We start from the raw sequence: 19,035 nt of genomic DNA on the forward strand, positions 1-19,035 counted from the left end.
TTGACCACTATGCCACCAGGGCTCCTCTTCTAGACCATTGGTTCTCAAAGTGTAGTCCCCAGACCAGTGACATCAGTATCAACTGGGGTCCCATCCCAGAATGTCTGATTCAGTGGGCAAGGCCCCAAAAGTACATTTCTAATAACTCCCAGGTGGAGACCACGCTTTGAAAGCCACTGTCATCATGGAAATTGGGTGTGCTCTGGAGTCCAAGAGACTTTGGTTCAAATCCCTGCTCTGCCACTCAGTAGCAATCTATGTAACCTTTCTGGGTCTTGCTTCCCTTATCTACAAAAGGGAGTAGTAATATGTTCCTAGAGACTGTTGTGAGGAGTAAATTGTGTCCATTGGTGCCTAACACAGAGTCCCTGGGTGGTTCAAAAGGTTAAAGTGCTCAACAGCTAACTGAAAGACTTGAGTCCACCCAGAGGTGCCTTGAAAGAAAGGCCTGGCGGTCTCCTTCTGAAAAAATCAGCCACTGAAGACCCTACAGAGCTCAGCTCTACTCTGACACCCATGGGATCACCATGAGTCAGAGCCATCTTGACGGCAACTGGTACTGGAGCTCCTGGCACGTAGCGGCATCCCAGAAGGAGAGGTCCCTTCTCCTACTCTGGGGGATGTTCTAGAGCTGCAGAAGGCCCAGGGAAGAACATCTCAGCTGGGGAGAGGGGTGGGGGCTGCCAGGCACAGACAAGGGAAGAGAGGAGACTTCTTCAGCCTGGAGAAAAGGCAGTGGAGTGGTGTCTAGGTTGGGATGGGGGCTGGGGTGCAGGAAGCAAGTGGAAAGCCCCAGCGTGGGCTCGTTGACAACTCCACACACACCAGGGCTGCCAGGGCCCTTCTGACGCTGGCGAGGAGTCTGCTTAGCGTCAGTTACGGGAGGGAGAGAATCAAATGACAGAGCTCATCAGTCTAGTCTGTGCGGAAACTGAAAATGCTTCCAATGGTGGGGGGTTCAGACAGTATCAGAGCCACCTGCAGGGCTTGAGCAAACATTGCTGGGCCCCACCCCAGAGGTGCTGACTCAGGAGGTCTGGGGCGGGGCCGGAGCATGTGCCGTTCTAGCAGGTTCTCAGGTGATGCTGACGCTGCTTTGGGAACCACTGTTCTGTAGCCTCTTGTAGACGGACTGTCCGTGATGGGTGACAAAAAAAGGATGAAAAGTCTGGGGTCCTTGACAGAAGAGGATGGCAGGGCAGAATCCTGGATCTTAGAGCCTTTAGGGCTGCCCACCTGGGTAAGCCTGGCTTGTGGTAATACGGGCTCTGACGGCATGCCACGTGCTCATCTGAAGGGTGGTGGGCAGCAGGGGAAGTGGCTGACATCTGTTGAGAACCTACTATGTACCAGTCCACGGTAGGCACTCACCACGTGCCAGGCACTTTATATCAACAGTCTTATTTCCTTTTATTTTCATAACTCTGTGACAAAGACACCACTGGCACCAATGAAGAGATGGGGAAACTGATGCGTTGAGAGTTTAAGAAACTCAGGATCACTTGGCTGGTAAGAGAGGTGTCTCTCTGGAACAAGTATGACTTCTCTGGCCCCACGGGGCTCTAAAGGTACATCTCAGGGCCAGTCCTAGGCTCCTTTCTTGTCCAACCTCACTTGTCCCCTCAGTCACCTTCCATCAGCTCTGCCCCCTTAGCCTCCTTTGGCTCTCTCTCTGTCTCCCAACTGTGGCTGGCCAGTTAGGGCTGCCACCATCTGTCATCTGGATGCTCCAATGGCCTCCCAGCTGGCCTTCTTGCTCCCGCCTGCCCTTACCTAACCCACTTACTCCGCGCAGCCCACACTGAACTTCACCAAGCATACCTGACCATATCTCTCCCTGTTGAACCTCCCGTGGCTCCCAGCTGCTCCAGGCTGAAGGCCACACCCTTAACCTACATGCAGACGCTGCATGGTCTGGCCCTGCCTCCCTCTGTGGCCTCATCTCTCCCCTGACCTTCCCTGGATTGTGCACCCAGCCCTGCCAAATTACTGCAGTTCCCCGAGTGGACCACCCTCTCGCACTCTTGCATCCTTGTATGCGTTGTTCCTTCTGCCTGGAACAAACCCTCCCGCCTCTCTTCCTGGCTAATTCCCACTCCCCAGTCAGTTCCTGGCTTAGATGACCCCTCCTCTAAGAGTCTCCCCAGACCCCTAAGACGGCTGGGTTAGGCTCCCCTCCCATGGATCCCTTTTCATTTCTCATTACAGATGTTTTCCAAAACGCACACACGTAGAGAGAACAGACCAACAGAACCTGAGGCTGCCATCCTCCATGTCAACAACTATCAACACAGCCCGCTTCCCCTTCATAGCATTCCACCAGGGTATTAAAGTCCCCCATTTACTGGTCCGTCTCCCAGACCAAACTTCAGGTTCTCCAGGCCAAGGCAGTGCCTCCGTCACCCCCATCTCTCAGGATGTTAGTACAGTTCTTGGTCCAGAGGAAAGACCCAGTCAACTGTTGGCAGATACTGAGTCCACGTTTGTTAAGCACTTGGTGTAAAATCAGGAGTTCTTCTAAATGCTTCCATGTCTCAACTCATTTAACCCTCACAGCATCCCTGTGAAGCGTGTGGCAGTGTTAGCTCCATTTTACAGATTGGAAGACTGACCCTTAGAAGGCTACACAGCCAGTAAGTGGTAGATGCTGAACCCAGGCAGTCTAGTCTAGAACAACACTTCCACAGACCCAGAATGTGAGCCACATGAGAAATCTTAAATTCCCTAGTAGCCACATTAAACAAAAAATTAAAAAGAAACAGGTGAAATTAATTTTAATAATATATTGTATTTAACCCAAACCAGAAAAACCACATTCCGACTCATAGTGACACTACAGGACAGAATAGAACTGCCCCAAAGGATTCCAAGGCTGAAAACTTTATGGGAGCAGGCTGCCACGTCTTTCTCCCACAGAGTGGCTGGTGGGTTCAAACCACCAACCTTTCGGTTAGCAGCTGATTGCTTTCCTACTGCACCACCAGGGCTCCTTATATTTAACCTAGATATCCAAAATGTTATCTTTTCGACATGTAATCAATATAAAACATTATAATAAGATGTTTTACAGACTCTTGTTGTACTATCTTTGAAATCCTGAAACAGCACATCTCAGTTCAGGCTAGCCACAAGTTATGGATTGAATGGTGTCCCCCCAAGATATGTGTTGTAAACTTTAGCCCCTGTATTGGTTATAATCACTTGGGTGGCCTTTGTTATGTTAACGAGCGGTATTAGTATAGGGTGTGTCTTAAATCAATATCTTTTGTACTCAAACCAAACAGGCAAGCAGGAGAGCAGAGATAGGGGAAGAGCGAGGCCATGCCACATGGAGATCACCAAGGAGCCAAGGAATAAAAGCTGAAGAGACAAGGACCTTCCCCCAGAGCTGATAGAGAGAGAAAGCCTTCCCCTGGAATCAGTGCCCTGAATTTGAACTTCTAGTCTCCTAAACTGTGAGAAAAATAAATTTCTGTTTGTTAAAACCACCCAGTTTTAGTATTTCTGTTATATAGCAGCACTAGATAACTAAGACACCACATTTCAAGAGTGCAATGGCCACGTGGGCTACCATAATGGACAGCACGGTTAGTGGCCACTGTCTCAGGCAACACCGGCCGCTCTAGAGCCTGCACTCTCAACCGCTTCTCCACACTGAAATGAATAAACAAGCAAAGGGAGGAAGAACTGGATGAGTAAGGGCCTTCAGGACCCCTGGGTCCTGAGAGTTTCTTTACATTATATCACCCTTTATAATCTCTCTGAGGGGTCCCTGAGCGGTGCAAATGGTTAACACGTTCAGCTGTTAACCAAAAGGCTGGTGGCTGGAGTCCTTAGAAGAAAAGCCTGGCGATCTGCTCCTGAAAAATTAGCCATTGCAAACTGCATGGAGCACAGTTCCACTGACACACATGCAGCTGCCGTGAGTTGGAAATGACTTGACAGCAACTGGTATACCCTCTCCAGCATCATCTTATCCACCACGGGGGTTATTAACTCCATTCCATGGATGATGACCGAGGGGTGGAGAGACATGTTGCTGGCTGGTGGCAGAGCTGGGCCTCAAACTTCAACTCTGGGCTCCAAGCTCTGCGCTGTGCAGTGGGTAGGATGCAGCTGTTCCTTGAGGCAGGATGCCTTCTATCTAGCAGGGGAGGGAAAAGTCCGGAGGAGGGTGTCTGCTCAGACCACAGGCCAGCCTGCCGCTGGGGATGGGAGCTCCCTGGCACCCTGCTTTGGTCTGGCCCTGGACAAAATACTGGCCTGGTGTGTGCTGGGTGCAGGCCCAGGGGACGGAGCAGATGGGGCCCATGCCAGGCTGTCCATGGAAAAGAACTTTGTCATTCTTCAGTCTCAGTTTGGCCAGGAGGGGAGGAGAAGAAATTGATGGCAATGGAGCCATAACTTACGGCTGAAGGCCTCTTTGTTCTTGGCAAAACAGAGGGGTCATTAGTACTGGGGAAAGTGCTGCTGTGCAGACATAAATTCCCCTGGCTGCAGGCCTGATAAACGGCCCAGAGCGGACAGGGCCTCTGAGTGGCTGGGTAGCTTAAATGTGTGCCCTGGGTCAGTGGGGCTCAAGTCGGACTCACCCATCACAAACAGAGCTCTCGCTGACTCTCAAGGTGCCCAGGGACTTGGGCTACCCACACCAGTGACCCTCAGGACTCAGCCTGGCTCCAGGTGCCTCCGAGGCCCACGGGTCTTTCCTTCAAATGAAACATTCCAGAGCACCTCAGGCTGGAATAGGCTTCCGCCGTGCACTCAGGGTCAGCGTGGGGCCGTTAACCATGAAGATCCCCTTGTCAGTAAGGCTAGGACATGAGGCACCCCTTCTGCCTGTTTCAAGCCAGACATGCATAGGCCAAGCCTCCTAAGGGAGGACTGCAACCAAATGCTACCAAGAGGCAGGTACGTGGGATCAGGCCCTTGGCAGACAATGTTCCTTGCAGCAAAGTCTACACTGGCTGAGGGAAGTGGACCAAACCCAAAACCAAACCTGCTGCCATTGAGTCAATTCCAACTCATGGTGACCCCACGTGTTACAAAGTAGAACTGCTCCATAAGGTTTTCTTGGCCGTAATCTTTATGGTAGAGGGTCAGTGAAAAAGAGGAAGACACTTGAGGAGATGGACTGACACAGTAGCTGCAACAACGGGCTCAAACATAGCAACAATTGTGAGGATGGCACAGGCCTGGGCAGTGTTTCATTCTTTGTTAGATAGGACCTCTACCAGACAGAACCGACTCGATGGCACCTAACAACAACAATCTTTAAGGAAGAAGATTGCCAGGCCTTTCTTTCATGGTGCTGCTCAGTGGGTATGAACCTTTAGGTTAGCAGCCAATTGCGAGAGGCAAGGCCAAATCCTAGCTGCTGTCCAACTGCTCCCCTGGGGACTCTGCCCTCTCTGCCCATCAGCCTCCCACTGAGGCTCCTAGGGAGAAGGCGGGCAGGCACCAGTGGGGGCCAGTCTGGCTGTGCTGGTGCTCAGGATGGCTGGGGGAGACAAAGAGAACTGCCCTTTCCTCAAGCTGCTTGCCAACCCGAAGGGATATGGGGGGGCAGGGTAGGGGCAGGGCTAATACACCTGAGGTGGTTAGAGGGCAATCAAGGGCCACCTGTGAGTGCAGTGCAAGTACTGATTTACCACGGATGGCAAATATTTGCCACAGGTGCTGCGCCTACCCTTTCCACACTCAGAGCAGACCCTACCAATCGAACACTGAACTCTTCTGCACTCAGCCTGTTTGGCTTCCTTTGTGAGCTTCTTCAAGCAGCTATTACTGATCGATCAAAGTTGACATACGAGAGGAAACCCATTTGTCATCCTTTCTAAAAGCCCTCAAGGCACATCTGTGCTGGCAATGGGAAGCTATGCTAAGTGCTCCAGACCTCCTGGAAGTTACTGCCTCCCACGTTCACCTCCATATATACCCTCTCCCTGCGGTTTCACACCCTGGGTCTCCCTTTTCATCCCGTGGTCTGCACTTGGGAACCTGGACCAGGAGATTATGCCTTTGGAAATTCCGCAAGATGCTACTGCAGGCAATTGTCCCCAAACCCAAGCTCCAGAGCCCAGGAGCTCGGCCCTCCGGTCTTCTGCTCCAAGGGGACGGGTGAGGAGGTGGGGCTGGCTAAAGCCAGCTTTGAAGGTTGGAGAGGATCTGAGAGTCTGGGGCTGATGGCCTGGCACCCAGAAGGAACCTGGAATGGACCAGTGCCCTGCAGGATGGGCTCCCAGAATCTCTGCAGAGGGCCCGGTCTGGGCATGACCTTGGGCAGGTCCTGGCTCCCTGCTCTCTATCCCAACCATGGTGGGACATACCTAGAGCCAGCCCAAAGGTAGTGAGGAGATAAGGAGACACTCCCCACCCAGCCAGGTGTCCCCTTCCTGCTGCCACCTTATCCTGGCCCCCCAACTCCATTGCCAGTCGGGCTCACTGATGTTCCCTCAGGTCCTCAGCACAAGCCTCTTGTCACTTGGGAGGCACTTGCTTTGCTTCCCAACTTGCAGAACTCATGAAGGAGACCAGCACAGGTCTCCCTCCTCTGCACACCCCCGAGGGTCCCGTTTCCCACAGGGCTCTGTCTTCCTGCAGAACAGCTCTCCTTCCTAGGAATGGCTTTGCCCCTAGGGTCAGCATCCCCCAGGTGCTCCAGGTGGCCTATGGACCACCTGCATCTGAACCATCTAGTGTGCGGGTGAGGAAGAACCTATGGAATGAGAACCCGTGGGTGCCATGGACTCTGCATTTTTGGTAGGTTCTCCAGCCAATTCGTGGTCTTAGTGGACTTTGAGAACCCACTACCCTAGGGATGACATTCATTCATCCATCCATCCATTCATTCCACAAGTACATATTGGAGTTAACTTTGTACCAGGCACCAGAATGGAGAAACAAGAGTGGGGTGTGAGGGTGGCAGCAGAGACCCAAAGCCACACTCCTGTCAGTCTGGCATTTGCTCTGGTCTTCGGGTACCCTGGGCTTAAAGGCACAATGATAGTCACACCAGCAGCTGCAGGTCACAGGGAGCCCATAATACCTCTGATTTCCTGTGTTCCTACCAGCTAATCCCCAGCTTCCCAAGGGTATTATTAGCTATTGGCAGTGACAGTAATAGCCATCACTTATAAATCACATGCATTAATTAAGCTCTTTACATATATAAGGCATCTGACCCTTAAACCACCCATTTTATGGATGAGAAAACTGAGGCATAGAGAGATTAAGTGATCTGCCCAAGGCAATCTGGTTCCAGACTCCATCCTCTACATTCTTAATCACTACGCCTTGCTGCCTTTTGAGTTTTAGGCAGAAATGCCCCAATAAAGCTACTCTCTGCTCTCAGGGGTGTGAGGCGTGTAGGGCAACAGGGTGGAAAGTAGCCTGGTGACCTGACATCCTGACCATCAGCCTGGCCTTCCAAGATGCACCAGGCCGGCCCTTCGCCGACTAGTGGGGTGAGCAGAGAGGCTACGTATAGAGTGTGTATCGGGGCAGGGAGTAGGGGGTGGGGTGGGCGGGACAGAACCAGAGTCCCTGGGTGGACTCTCACCAGCTCCCTTGCCCCAAAACCACCCAGCCCTGGGACAGCCCAATGGAGCTGCCATTTTGTCAGACTCTGGGAGGGGATGGGGCATCAGGGATTCCATCACCTGGAACCATCTCTTTACTCAGTCACCAGCCTATTCAACCAAGGGATTTGGGTGGGAAGGAAGGCTTATGTACCTCCCCCTGCAACATTCCAAGTGGGAATGAATTTCTAATGGTTGGAAATGTGACAGAACTGTGAAAAGAGCATGAAATCAGCCAAAGTGGCAATTCTATTGGCTCTAAAATGTTGTGAAAGCTGCCACCTTTTCATCAAGTAAGGAAAAGAAAACCATGAAGGAGGTTAGATGGGAGCCACCACTGTCCTGGGCCCAGAGCCCCAGATACTTGACGCCTCAGACCTTGGACCATGGTACACACCCCTATTGCCCAGCATCACCCACACAGAGCCCACACATTTTAGGCTCCATCGGCATCCCTGTGCCTCTTCTCCTCACCTGTCCCCCTCATCCTCCAACCAGGAGGTCCTCTTTCGGGGTCCTCTGTCAGGGCTCTCTCTGGGGCCAGGTCCCCTCATACGTCTATCCCACACACCCAGACTCTCCTCAGGTGCAGGCACATGGCTGCTGGACCTTACCTGAGACGATTGTGTAGCCAATCCCCCGGGGACGTCCTTTATCCTGGTCGATGGCAGTGATAATGCGTACTGTCGTGCCCTGGGTGGGAGAGAAGAGGACTTGTGTTGGGCTGCTGCTGTCTTTCTGTGTAGCTGTGCTGGCACCGTCCCTTGGCAGACTCCTGGCTGCAAGGCCAGCCCAGGAAGTAGGTGCCAAGTGCTCAGGCTTCAGCTGTCCCCATTGCCCCTGGGACATAAGCTGAAGGCCCCAGGCAAACTCTGCAGTGTCCCTTGGAGAGGCGCAACCTAGCTGTGCTATCACCACCCACCCTTCCCCAGCTCCTCTCATTCGGATGAACCACCCACAGGAGAAGAGCTGAGGGAGGAGCATCAGGGAGACAAGATACCAAGTCTCTATCTTGACCTCCCCTCAAATTGCTGTGCCCCTCTCTGGTCTGTTTTCCCACCTTACTATGGGTGACAGCAAACACCCTGGGACTTTATGGGTAGTCCCCACTGAAGGCATATTGTTTTCCCTAGGGTGTAAGTAAAGGAGACTGTCACAGATCGATTATGAATGAAGATACCATAAATCCCCAAAGTGAGTATCCCCACTATGGCCCTACAAACCTTGCTCATACAGCAGTGCACCCGCAGTTCCTGCCTCAAATGGCTCTGCCCCACACCCTGTTCATTCTCCCAGGAGTACTGGTGGACAAGGGGCCAGCAACCGAGGCTACCAGCATGGGGAATCAGGGGTCCCTGCTTTTGAGAAGCACGAATCCTGTGGGGACGGGTCAAGGCCATGTGCAGACAGCAGCTCTGCACATACGGGGTGCTCATATGGAGAAAGGTCCAAAAAAAATGCAGAAGTCCACCTGGAGGAGCTGCAAAGGGTTGTACAGAAGGTGACATTTAGGACGGGTCATGAAGGATGAGTAGGAGTTTGCCAGGGAGAGGAAATGAAAAACAAAGGAGCTCCAGGTAGAAGATACAGCACGTACATGCAAAGGCTATGAGGCATAAACAGTTCTTCTAAGAAGAGATCCTGGCATACAATGGGTACATTCAAGCATTGAATGATCAATTGATCGACTGATTGATTGAACTGATTAATTGATTGAATGAATAAATGAATGTACACATGACAGGACCCTAACATCCTAGCTGCACCCCCACCACTTGCCAGGTTGCCCCTAGCCCAGGATGACCTTCACTTTCTCACCAGGCCCCGTCACATCATTGTGCATGCCAGCTGTGTCTGTCTGTCCACCTGTGCCTGCCTGAGATCTGGCCCCAGCCTGCAGCTTTCCCTGGGTGATGCAGAGCAAGACAGGCCCTGTCCCCACCCTCTGAGGACATATCTAACAGCATATGCATGTCCAACGAAGGGCTCCTGTGGCCTTGACCATCTCTCACCACGCATTGCTCATTAGCTAGAGTCTGCAGGCTGTACCCCTGCCTCATCTGAGCACCCTTTCCTGTGAGACAGGCTTGTTCTCTGGCAGGCAGGCTGTCTGCCCTGGGCGGGGGTGGGGCCCTGGGCTGCACGATCCCTCCCCTCTTGCTCTTCCGGGTCTCTCTACAAGAACAGAAGGAGGCCCCCACATCTTCCTCCCAGACAGTGTTGCTCACAACTGCCACCCCGTCCTCTCCTAGGCCCGGGGCTGCAGCATCCAGGGCCCCTCTGCATTTGGCTAAGGGAAGGCGAGAGTATTTCAGGAGCAATGTCCCTTCAGAGAGCTGAACACAGCCCGGAGGCCAGGCCGAGCAGAAGGCAGGCCCTGACCCTCCCCTGACTGAACCTCCTCAGACGGCATCTTCCCCGAAGGACAGCTGCTCCGGCCAGGTCCCCTGGAGAAAACAGACCGTTACAAAGTGAGAGAAAGAGGCCATTAAACTAGCATCTCCCAAAGTGGGCTCTGAGGGACTTGAGTCATGAGACAAACTGTGAAATACCAACAAAAGCAGCAGCTATCTCCCCCAGCCCCCATATTTTAACTTAGTATTTTGAGTAATCTTAGTAATTTGAGCCTTACAAAAAAGTTGCAAAAACAGTATAAAGAATTCTGCTATGGACAGGAGCTGGCTGAATGGACATGGGAAATACAGGGTGGAGAGGAGGAGTGTGCTGTCACATTGTAGGGAGAGCAGCTAGGGTCACATGACAACGTGTGTGTACGTTTTTGTAAGGGAAATTGATTTAAATTGTAAACTTTCAGTTAAAGCACAGTTTAAAATATATATAAGAATTTCCCTATGCCTGTCCTCCAGCTTCCCCAAACGTTAACCTCTTATATAACCACATACAATGATCAAGACCACTCTGGCTAACCTACAGACCACAGGCAATCGTTGTCAGTTGTCCCACTAATGCTCTGTTCTGGACCAAGAGTCAATCCAGGATCCCCCGCTGTATTTAGCTGTCCTGTCTGCTCACTCTGTGCCCAGCTTACTGTGAACACTTTGAGCATATTAGCTCATTTAACCCTCACAACAACCCCATGAGACAAATCCCACCCTCATTCCCATTTTACAGAGGAGGAGACTGAGGCACACAAGTTAAGTAACTTTTCCAAGTCTCCACTGCGAGGAATAAATGGTGAAGCCAGGATTCAAATGCAGGTACCTTGGCTCCAAGGTGCCCAGCCTGCCTGGCAACGCTGCCTCTGTAAAACTCTGTAAAAGATCCTGTTAGGATAACGATAAACCAGAAAACCCAGATCAGCTGCCATGGAGTGGACTCTGGCTCCGGGCGAATCCGCGTGTTTCAGAGCAGAACAGCGCTCCACAGGGTTTTCAATGGCTGATTTTCTGAAAGCAGTTCACCAGGTCTTTCTTCTGAGGTGCCTCTGGGTAGACTTGAACCTCCAACCTTTGTAGGTTAGCAGCAGAGGGCATCGGCATCACCCAGGGACCCCACAATAACGATTACAGTCATTATTAAAGACGCTGCTATGGCCAAGCACTATTTACAAGCATTAACTCACGTAAGATTTGGGAAAACCTTCGTACGTCACCCCTCGCTTGGAGGTTTGCAACGTGCTTTAGTGGCCCAGTGATCTGCTTCTGAAAGGTTACAACCGTGAAAACCCTATGGAGGGCAGTACCACCTGGAAACACACAGGGTCACCACGAGTCAGAGTCGTCTCGATGGCAACTGGTTTGATTTGGCTTTTTGGTTTAGTGCAGTAAAGGCTCCGAGAAATAATAAAGTGGTAAAGAAAGCAGTTAGCTTTTGTTCTTCCCAGGCTTTCTTCTCTGAAGACAGACTCTTTCAAGTAACAGCGTTAAGAGCCCCGGACTCAGAGGTCCATGGGAGGTCATTTGGGAAGCACTGCATTAGACTTGAAGGATCTACACTAACTACCCAACCCCAATCACCCCAGAGACCTCAGTAGGTCTTCCCCTCCCGGGGTCAGAGGAGAGGCCTGGGTCTGCCCCCAGGAGGAGGTCCTAAGGGTACAGAACTCTAGCCTGAGGCCCCAGCTGCCAGGAAAGGCTCTCTTGACACCCATGGCTCTCTGCACAGAGGGGCAGCTCCCTCTGATAAGGCCCCATTGGCCTGGATCCCACATATGTTCTCCAGGCTGTCTCTGCTCTCTAGGGCCAGGGGCTGGCCTACAGGCTAACAGGCCCAATGCCTATCAGAGCACCATTCCAGAGAGCCACTAAGCAATAAACCTTTTGGGCAGCTGCATGCCCCAGGTGTAGCACCATTGAGAGGCTGGAATGGACTGGGCCTAGGATAGTGTGCCTTGGGAGGACAGGACCAGGGCCAGCGGTGACCTGCACAAAGACAGGACCTGGTTGCGAATGAACCCTCAGTCCTCAGAGCCCTGTGAGCCATCCTTGGGCATCCTGCCCTGGGCTATCCATCTTGGGTGGACAGGGATCACAGGAGGCCGGCCGGGCTGCAGGCCCAAAGGACAAGGTGGCTTGCTCTCCCTGGGAAGGGCCATGCTGGAGCCTCTACAAAGCGAGCTCTGATGGGCTCCTGACAAAGTTTGGAGTTTCATCTCTTTTTGGGTAAATAAATCCATTTTTAATAAAACCTTGAGCTCTTAATACAAGTGCAGCCAAAAAGACTGGAAACATTATGAGAAGGAATTAACGGGGAGAAGTGAGGGCTCTCGGGAACTCGTGGCTCTTGTTTCAGTCTCGATGATTATATTTTCAATATACCAACACTTATTTCCAAAGACAAGGGGGTGGAGGGCCAGGAGTGGCACCTTTGCTGCAGCTGCTCTGCCTGCTGCTGGCTCTCCGCGGGGGTCTCAGCTGAGACCATACCAGCACGTGGCCGGGATAGCAGGCAGGCTGGTCGGGGGCCCAGGTCCAGGACCTGTGGGGCTTCTTCCCTTCATGAAAGCCCACATTGCCAAGGAGAAGGGGAGCTGCTGGGGAGTGAAGCTGTCCCCAGAGCAGCTATGGTTGGGCAGGCCAGGTGCGCAGGCCTTCGGGGTCCTGACTCCTCATGATGGAGGTGCAGCGTGGTGCTTAAGCATTTGGACTGTTGCCGGCCTGCCTGTTTGAATCCTTTGAGTAAGTAACTTAGCCTCTCACTGCTTTGTTTTGCCCATCTATAAAATGGGTATAATGATATCACATCCCTCAGGATGTGAAACATGTAAAGCACTGAAACAGGGCCTGATAGGTAACAAATGCTGTAAAAGTGACTGTTGTTACTGAGGCTTCAAACTACTCGATGAAAGCTAAGGTGCCTCTTCCCAGACAATGTACATACACGCAATATTTTTCTAAACAATTCTGGCAAATTCAGACTCCCTGACACCCTAGATTAATAATCTCATTCCAGAGGTAAGGAGTTCTCTGTGCACTGTAAGAAGAGCTAACAGCCCACAAGGAGAACTAGCATTTACTGAGCACCTACTATGTGCCAAGCACTGCACTGGACAGTCAACAGATTCTCTCACTTACTCCTCACAACCCCAAGTGGTAGGTTGTATGTGAGCAAACTGAGGCCCAGAGGGCTCAGGGACTTGCTTAGGGTCAGCACGTGCTGTAAGTAGGTGCAGTGCGAGTGGCTCAGACTGGAGGGCTGTGTCAGGGGTGGCCTGGGGCAGGCCCCATGGCTCTCCAGCGTAGGTGAGAGGGTCCAGGGCTCTGTGCCCAGTGGGCGTGCCAAGGTGAGGGGTGGGTGAGCTACAGCGAGGTACGCAAGGTGGCTTGGGCACTGGTAGGGCACAGTCGAGAGAAGCTGGGACTTTTCTAGAAGGAACCACGTTTCTCCCCTTCTGTGACCTGGCCTTTCAAAGAAGCTCTCGCCAGGACAGTAGCTAAAGCAGGGATCTATGGGGCGTCTACCAGGACTGGGAACTACCAAGCATCCAGGGTTCAGTCCATCTTCTTCACTGAGACCAGTCCATCTTCTTTGCTCAGCTGGGAGCCCCCCCAATTCACCCCCACTTCCACCGCAGGATTAAAGACTTGAAAGGTGAACCTGCATTTTCCTTCAGGAGGGGGAGGCACCCTGAGGAGGCGGAGGGCGGTGGAGCGGAAGGGGACTTCCGACGAGAGCTGCCACAGCAGATTCTGAGGCAGAAAATCCTATTTCTCAGTCCTTAATTCCAGTCAATTCCAGTCAAAGGGCTGATAGGCATCGGCCGGCGGTAATTTGTGCAGTTTATCCGCTCTTCTCACCTTCTATCGGCCCTTCACTGACGGGCAGGCTGACATGCTGCCGCTCGAGTGAGGAAATTAAAATTTGATGCAATAATCCCAAATAAGAAGGATTTTATTAGGTAATATATACACTTTAGATGAGGCATTCTGGCCTGATACACTGATAGAGAGAGCCATACATGCTGGGAGCCTCAGATAAAGAGGGGGTGGAGGGAAGTGGGAGGGGTCCCAACAGAGGCCGGGTGTCAGAGGCAAGGCTGGGAGCGCTGCACACCTGGTCCTCGGGCCCCTGGGCTGAGCAGGTGATAGCGTTCAGCTCTGCCTGGCCTGGGAATTTCTGCATTAAATTGGGCTCCACACTTTAAAGGGACATGGAGGGCCCGATGGAGGCACAGAAACTGATTAGAAGCCTGGAAAAACCAGGCTTGGAATGTTTGAGAATCAGCCTGTAAAAAAAGCTGTGGAAGAAAGGGGGAAACTTGAGAATTCTTTCCAAGTATGGAGACAGGGAGGAAAGACAGAGGTGTGTCAACACTGAGGATGATTCTGGGGGTGCTTCTCAGGGGAGTCTGAAACCCCCAACTTTCCTCCTGGTCTGGCTTCCCCAGCCCAGTCATGTCCCAAGCTGGGGGCTCAGACTGCCCTTCCAGGAGAGGGGCTCCAGGAGCTCCTGGGCATTTGGTTTTAGTGCCCTGGCAGGGGCAAAAGGGCAGCCCTGGCAGGGCAAAGAGATTTCAAGACTCCTGCACCTGCGTAAGGAGAATCTTCTCAGACGTGAAGAAAATGGACGTAAAGAGTAGGAGCTAAGGTGAGCAACCCTTCCAGTTGGTCCAGGTCTGAAGGGTTTCTCGCAGTCCCTAGGTGGTGGCAACAGCGCACTCGACTGCTAACTGAAAGGCTGGAGGTTCAAGTCCACCCAGAGACACTTCAGACGAAAGGCGTGGCGATCTACTTTGGAAAAATCAGCCATGGAAAACCCTACGGAGTGCAGCTGTACTCTGCAACAGAGTTGACTCGATGACAGCTGGTTTGAGGGGTTTCTTGGGACACGGGACCTTCAGTCACCCTAGCACAAGTCCATGGAACCACCTGGAGAGGACAGGGTGTGGCTTTGCACAGGGTCCTGCACAGGCAAGGGGTTTAATCAATGCCTGAAGGCTGAGTTAAAGAATAAAACTTGCAATAAATGAATGGACAAGCTCAGAAGTCTGCAGATCGGATATGGAAACACAAAATAGTTGAATTGAGTATTAATCTGTTAAGGTGTGGGGATGCCAGAAAAAGAGAAACTGGGGGGTCTCAGAGGACACAGACCACAGACACCCCTCTTGCTGACTACTGTGACTCTGAGATGAAGATGGAGTTGGAAGCTCCAGGTCAGTCTGACTTCTATCACCAGTTGACCGACCAACCCACTAACCAAGGCTCTTTATCACCTGCTTGTGATAAAGCACTTGCTGGGTGCTTTACACACGCATCTTCAATCCTTAAAACCTCAGGTGAGAGAGAAACTATTACAAGTGTTATTATCCTCTTTTTCCCATGGAGAGGCACGTGATTTGGCCAAAGTCCCCAGACCTGCTGAGTGGCAGCGTGAGGACTCACTCTGAGTCCCCTGGCTGCCCAGCTGGCATCCTATCCTTTACGTCCATCAACGAACTGGTTTTGCACATCTTCTCCAAACTCAGCTCTGGCTAGATGCCCTGAGTGACCCAAAGGAAGCCCCAGTCGAGGTCTCAACACATGGGACTCAGGCCCTTTGAATACCAGGGGCCATAAAGTAACCGCTTACCCAGTGGTGAACATTACAGGGGAGACCATAATTAAGTGGTAAATATGCAGTCTAGAGAGAGTAAATTCTATCAGAGTTGAGGGGAGAATGGTCGCTCTCTGCAGGCTGGTGGGGATGAAGCCAGAAAAAAAATTTAAGAAAGAAGGGGAGTGAGCTAGGAACTAATGGGTGGGTGGGCTTTAGGTTGGTAAGAGAGCAGACAGGAGGGATGATGAGGATCGGAGGATGGTGGGGGGCTGGTCTGACCAGTGCATGTGGTCACTCAGTCATTCATTCACTTCATACAAACTTCTTGAGCCCCGGCTATGACTATGCCCACAAACAGCCCCCCACCTGCTGTACCGTGCTTCCAACACAGCAGGGAAGCAGAGGTTGAGCAAGTTGTCTCAAGAGCTCTGAGCGCTAAGAAGGAGACATTCAGGGAACAGGAGGCAGATAGTAGGGCCTCGCCTCATCTGAAAGGTCAGACATGGCCCTCCTGAGGAGACAGTGTGTAAGATAGCCCTGAGAGCTGAGAAGATCTTGACCTGGCCATGGGGAGGGGTAGTCATGTAGGGAGAAAGAGGTCTGGGGAAGGCATGGGAAATGGGGTGGGCTGGCCAAAGCAGAGACAGCCTCAGTCCCAAAAGCTGGCAATGGAACCCTAAGACAGAAAAGCAGGTGGAGGGTATTGAGATTCCCTTCTCTGCCTTCAAAGCAGGTTCAAACACCCAAGTCCTCCAGACCACACCTAGTCCCGGGAAGGAAGCAGACAAATTACTACCCCACACACCTGGAGACTGAAGCACAGAATTCCAAAGTTGCCAAATCAAGTATGCCAGTGGTCAGGGCAGACCATGGTCTCCAAATCGGGGCAGGCCTCCCTGACCTGGGGTGGCCTGGGAGCGGGGTCTGCACCCCAGCCAGGTAAGCCCCCCCCGTCACGCTCAATCTCGAGAGTTGGTACAGCCTTGACATCTTTGAGCCTTAGCTGGGGGTCTCCACGTTACTCTCCAAGCCGTGTGCCCTTCCTCTAAGCATACTGAGTTCCCCCAAAAGAAGGGCCACATATTTCTTTCTACAAAACCTTCTCCTCAAGATTCATTTCTAAGGGGTTGTGTCTGCTCAGACGAAGCACCTTTTCCTAACTTATCTGCTCAACACAGGTGTTTTATCCTAATTTGCACAAAAGCATGATGGCTACCAGATAAGAGATGCCTAGCACTGCCTGCCTGGCCCACAGCTGAGGAAAGGTGCCCTACATCAGCCCAGCTGAGTGGGCAGACATGTTTGTTCTCTAAGACCCCCTGTCACAGCTGATTGGATGAGGGCTTGACACATGGTCCAAGGACAGCCAGTCTACAGGCTAGCTGATGACCTATGACCTTGAAGCACAAAATCATGGGCATAGCCAACTAGGCGCCTCTCTTGGAAATCTGTACTTGAGAAACCCAAAGACTGAGCAGTTAGGAGGGGCAGCAGGAGCTGTGAGCTCACAAGGCAGAGCCAGGGCCTGAGAGGGCGTGAGGAATGGAGGGCAAGCCATGCCATCTTGGCGAGTAGAGCCCTGAGCAAAAGGGCAGTGTTGGCCGGCCAAGAGAGGCAGACCGACCTGTGGGAGACATGGCAGGGCCACACTGATGTTTTGTGGAGCCTGACTGAGTCCAAGTCTACCTTCTAGCCCAAGTTAGATTTTTCACATAAGTCCCTGTCATTCTACATAAAACCTTATGAACCCTCTCCTTTGCATGCATTAGTCTTTGTTCTTTGTCACTCAGAACCCCTAAAGATGAAGTGAGTGGTGAAGACATGGGTGTGGTGTGAAAAGGGGGTTGGGGTTTTCACTTGCTAGGAGACCCATCACTGCCATCCATAAGGATTAGGGGGTAGGATGTGCCATCCCACCAAATATGGCTCCCATCCCTAACAGCAGCTCAGAGAGAATCCCCCAATGGCCAGGAAGGTCTTACCGGAGGAGAATGCTCATAGATGTTGGTGCTGTAAGGCAGGTTGATGAAGATGGGGTCCATGTCCTGGACATCCGTGATGATGATGGCCAGGTTGGCCAAGGTGGACAGAGGCCTGGTCTTGTCTTGATCCTTAGAGAAAAAACAGAGGACATAGCCTTAGATTGAGTGATGTTGTGGACATGCACACATACACACATTCACACATGCACATGTATATGCACCCACACGTGACACACATGTGCACACATGTGTGCACACATACATATGTACTCAAGCTCTCCCACAAGGTAGAGCATTAGTATGTGGAACTCAAGAAGTCTGAGATCCCACAATCATTCTCTAAGCAGTGCAGGAAAACGCAAACAGGACTCGTGAGACTCAGAAGACGGTGGCTTAACCAACATCACAGAGCAGGGCCGGGTTAAAGCCAGATCTCCTGCCCCACCCTCGACATCTGGTGGGAAGGATGACTGGCTTGGGATGAAGAGATGGTGCTGTCCTTAGCTCCTTTGCTGTACCAGCCAGGTGGCCACTGCCCCTATCCGTATCCACTTCCAGTCCCCCTTGTGCCAGAGCAGCAGGGGAATGACTGGGGTGGGGACTTCTCAGGAAAAAAAGGCCCTTTGGCTGCAGAGTGGGTTACTCTAGAACTTGAGTCCCAGCTCTGGGGTCTGAGTTTACCGGTCAAGTGACTTAACGGCTGAGCCAGCAGGGGGCACTCCAGGGCCTATGACATTTAGGAGACTGGGAAGGAATCCCCTTGTGGCCAGGCAAGCATAGGAATGAAGTCCCATAAAAAGCTCACCGAGAAAGGAAACCAGAAACCTATTACCCTAAAATACACAGCAGACGGTGATAAACCCTGTGAGAAGCCTGCTGCCGTTGAATAACAACAGCCAATAAAAATAGCTTCCACATGACAAATAAGATTTTATGCCAGACACTGGGCTAGGCACCTCATTTGCATTTGTAAGTATTGTTGTTGCTGTTGTTGTTGTTAGGTGCCGTCAAGTAGGTTCTGACTCATAGCGACCCTATGTACAACAGAAGGAAACATTGCCCGGTCCCACGCCGTCCTCATGATCCTTCTTATGCTTGAGCCCACTGTTGCAGCCACTGTGTCAGTTCATCTCATTGAGGGTCTTCTTTTTCACTGAATCTCTACTTTACCAAGCATGATGTCCTTCTCCAGGGACTGGTCCCTCCTGACAACATGTCCAAAGTATGTGAGACGAAGTCTAACCATTCTCTCTTCTAAGGAGCATTCTGGCTGTACTTTTCCGAGACAGATTTGTTCATTCTTTTGGCAGTTCATGGTTCATTCAATATTCTTCACCAACACCATAATTCGAAGGCATCAATTCTTCTTTAGTCTTCCTTATGCACTGCCCAGCTTTCACATGCTTATAAAGTGATTGAAAACACCTTGGTTTGCGTAAGATGTTCCTTACTCCTTAAAGTGACATCTTTACTTT

General features: G+C 51.7%; 1 protein-coding gene across 5 annotated transcripts in view; it reads right to left on the minus strand.

The window, feature by feature from the left end:
* The window catches only part of CDH23 (cadherin related 23), a 528,116-nt gene that overhangs the window by 289,930 nt on the left and 219,151 nt on the right, over window positions 1–19,035 (minus strand). For all 5 annotated transcript variants that reach the window (XM_049855780.1, XM_049855785.1, XM_049855781.1 and 2 more), the window contains exons 8-9: window positions 17,561–17,689; window positions 8,195–8,273 (exon numbers count right to left, since the gene is read on the minus strand). In XM_049855780.1, coding sequence (XP_049711737.1) covers window positions 8,195–8,273; window positions 17,561–17,689 — 208 coding nt within the window. The remainder of the gene's footprint in view (window positions 1–8,194; window positions 8,274–17,560; window positions 17,690–19,035) is intronic.

The sequence above is a fragment of the Elephas maximus genome, chromosome 16 (assembly GCF_024166365.1).
Source record: "Elephas maximus indicus isolate mEleMax1 chromosome 16, mEleMax1 primary haplotype, whole genome shotgun sequence".
In the NCBI taxonomy this organism is placed as follows: domain Eukaryota; kingdom Metazoa; phylum Chordata; class Mammalia; order Proboscidea; family Elephantidae; genus Elephas; species Elephas maximus.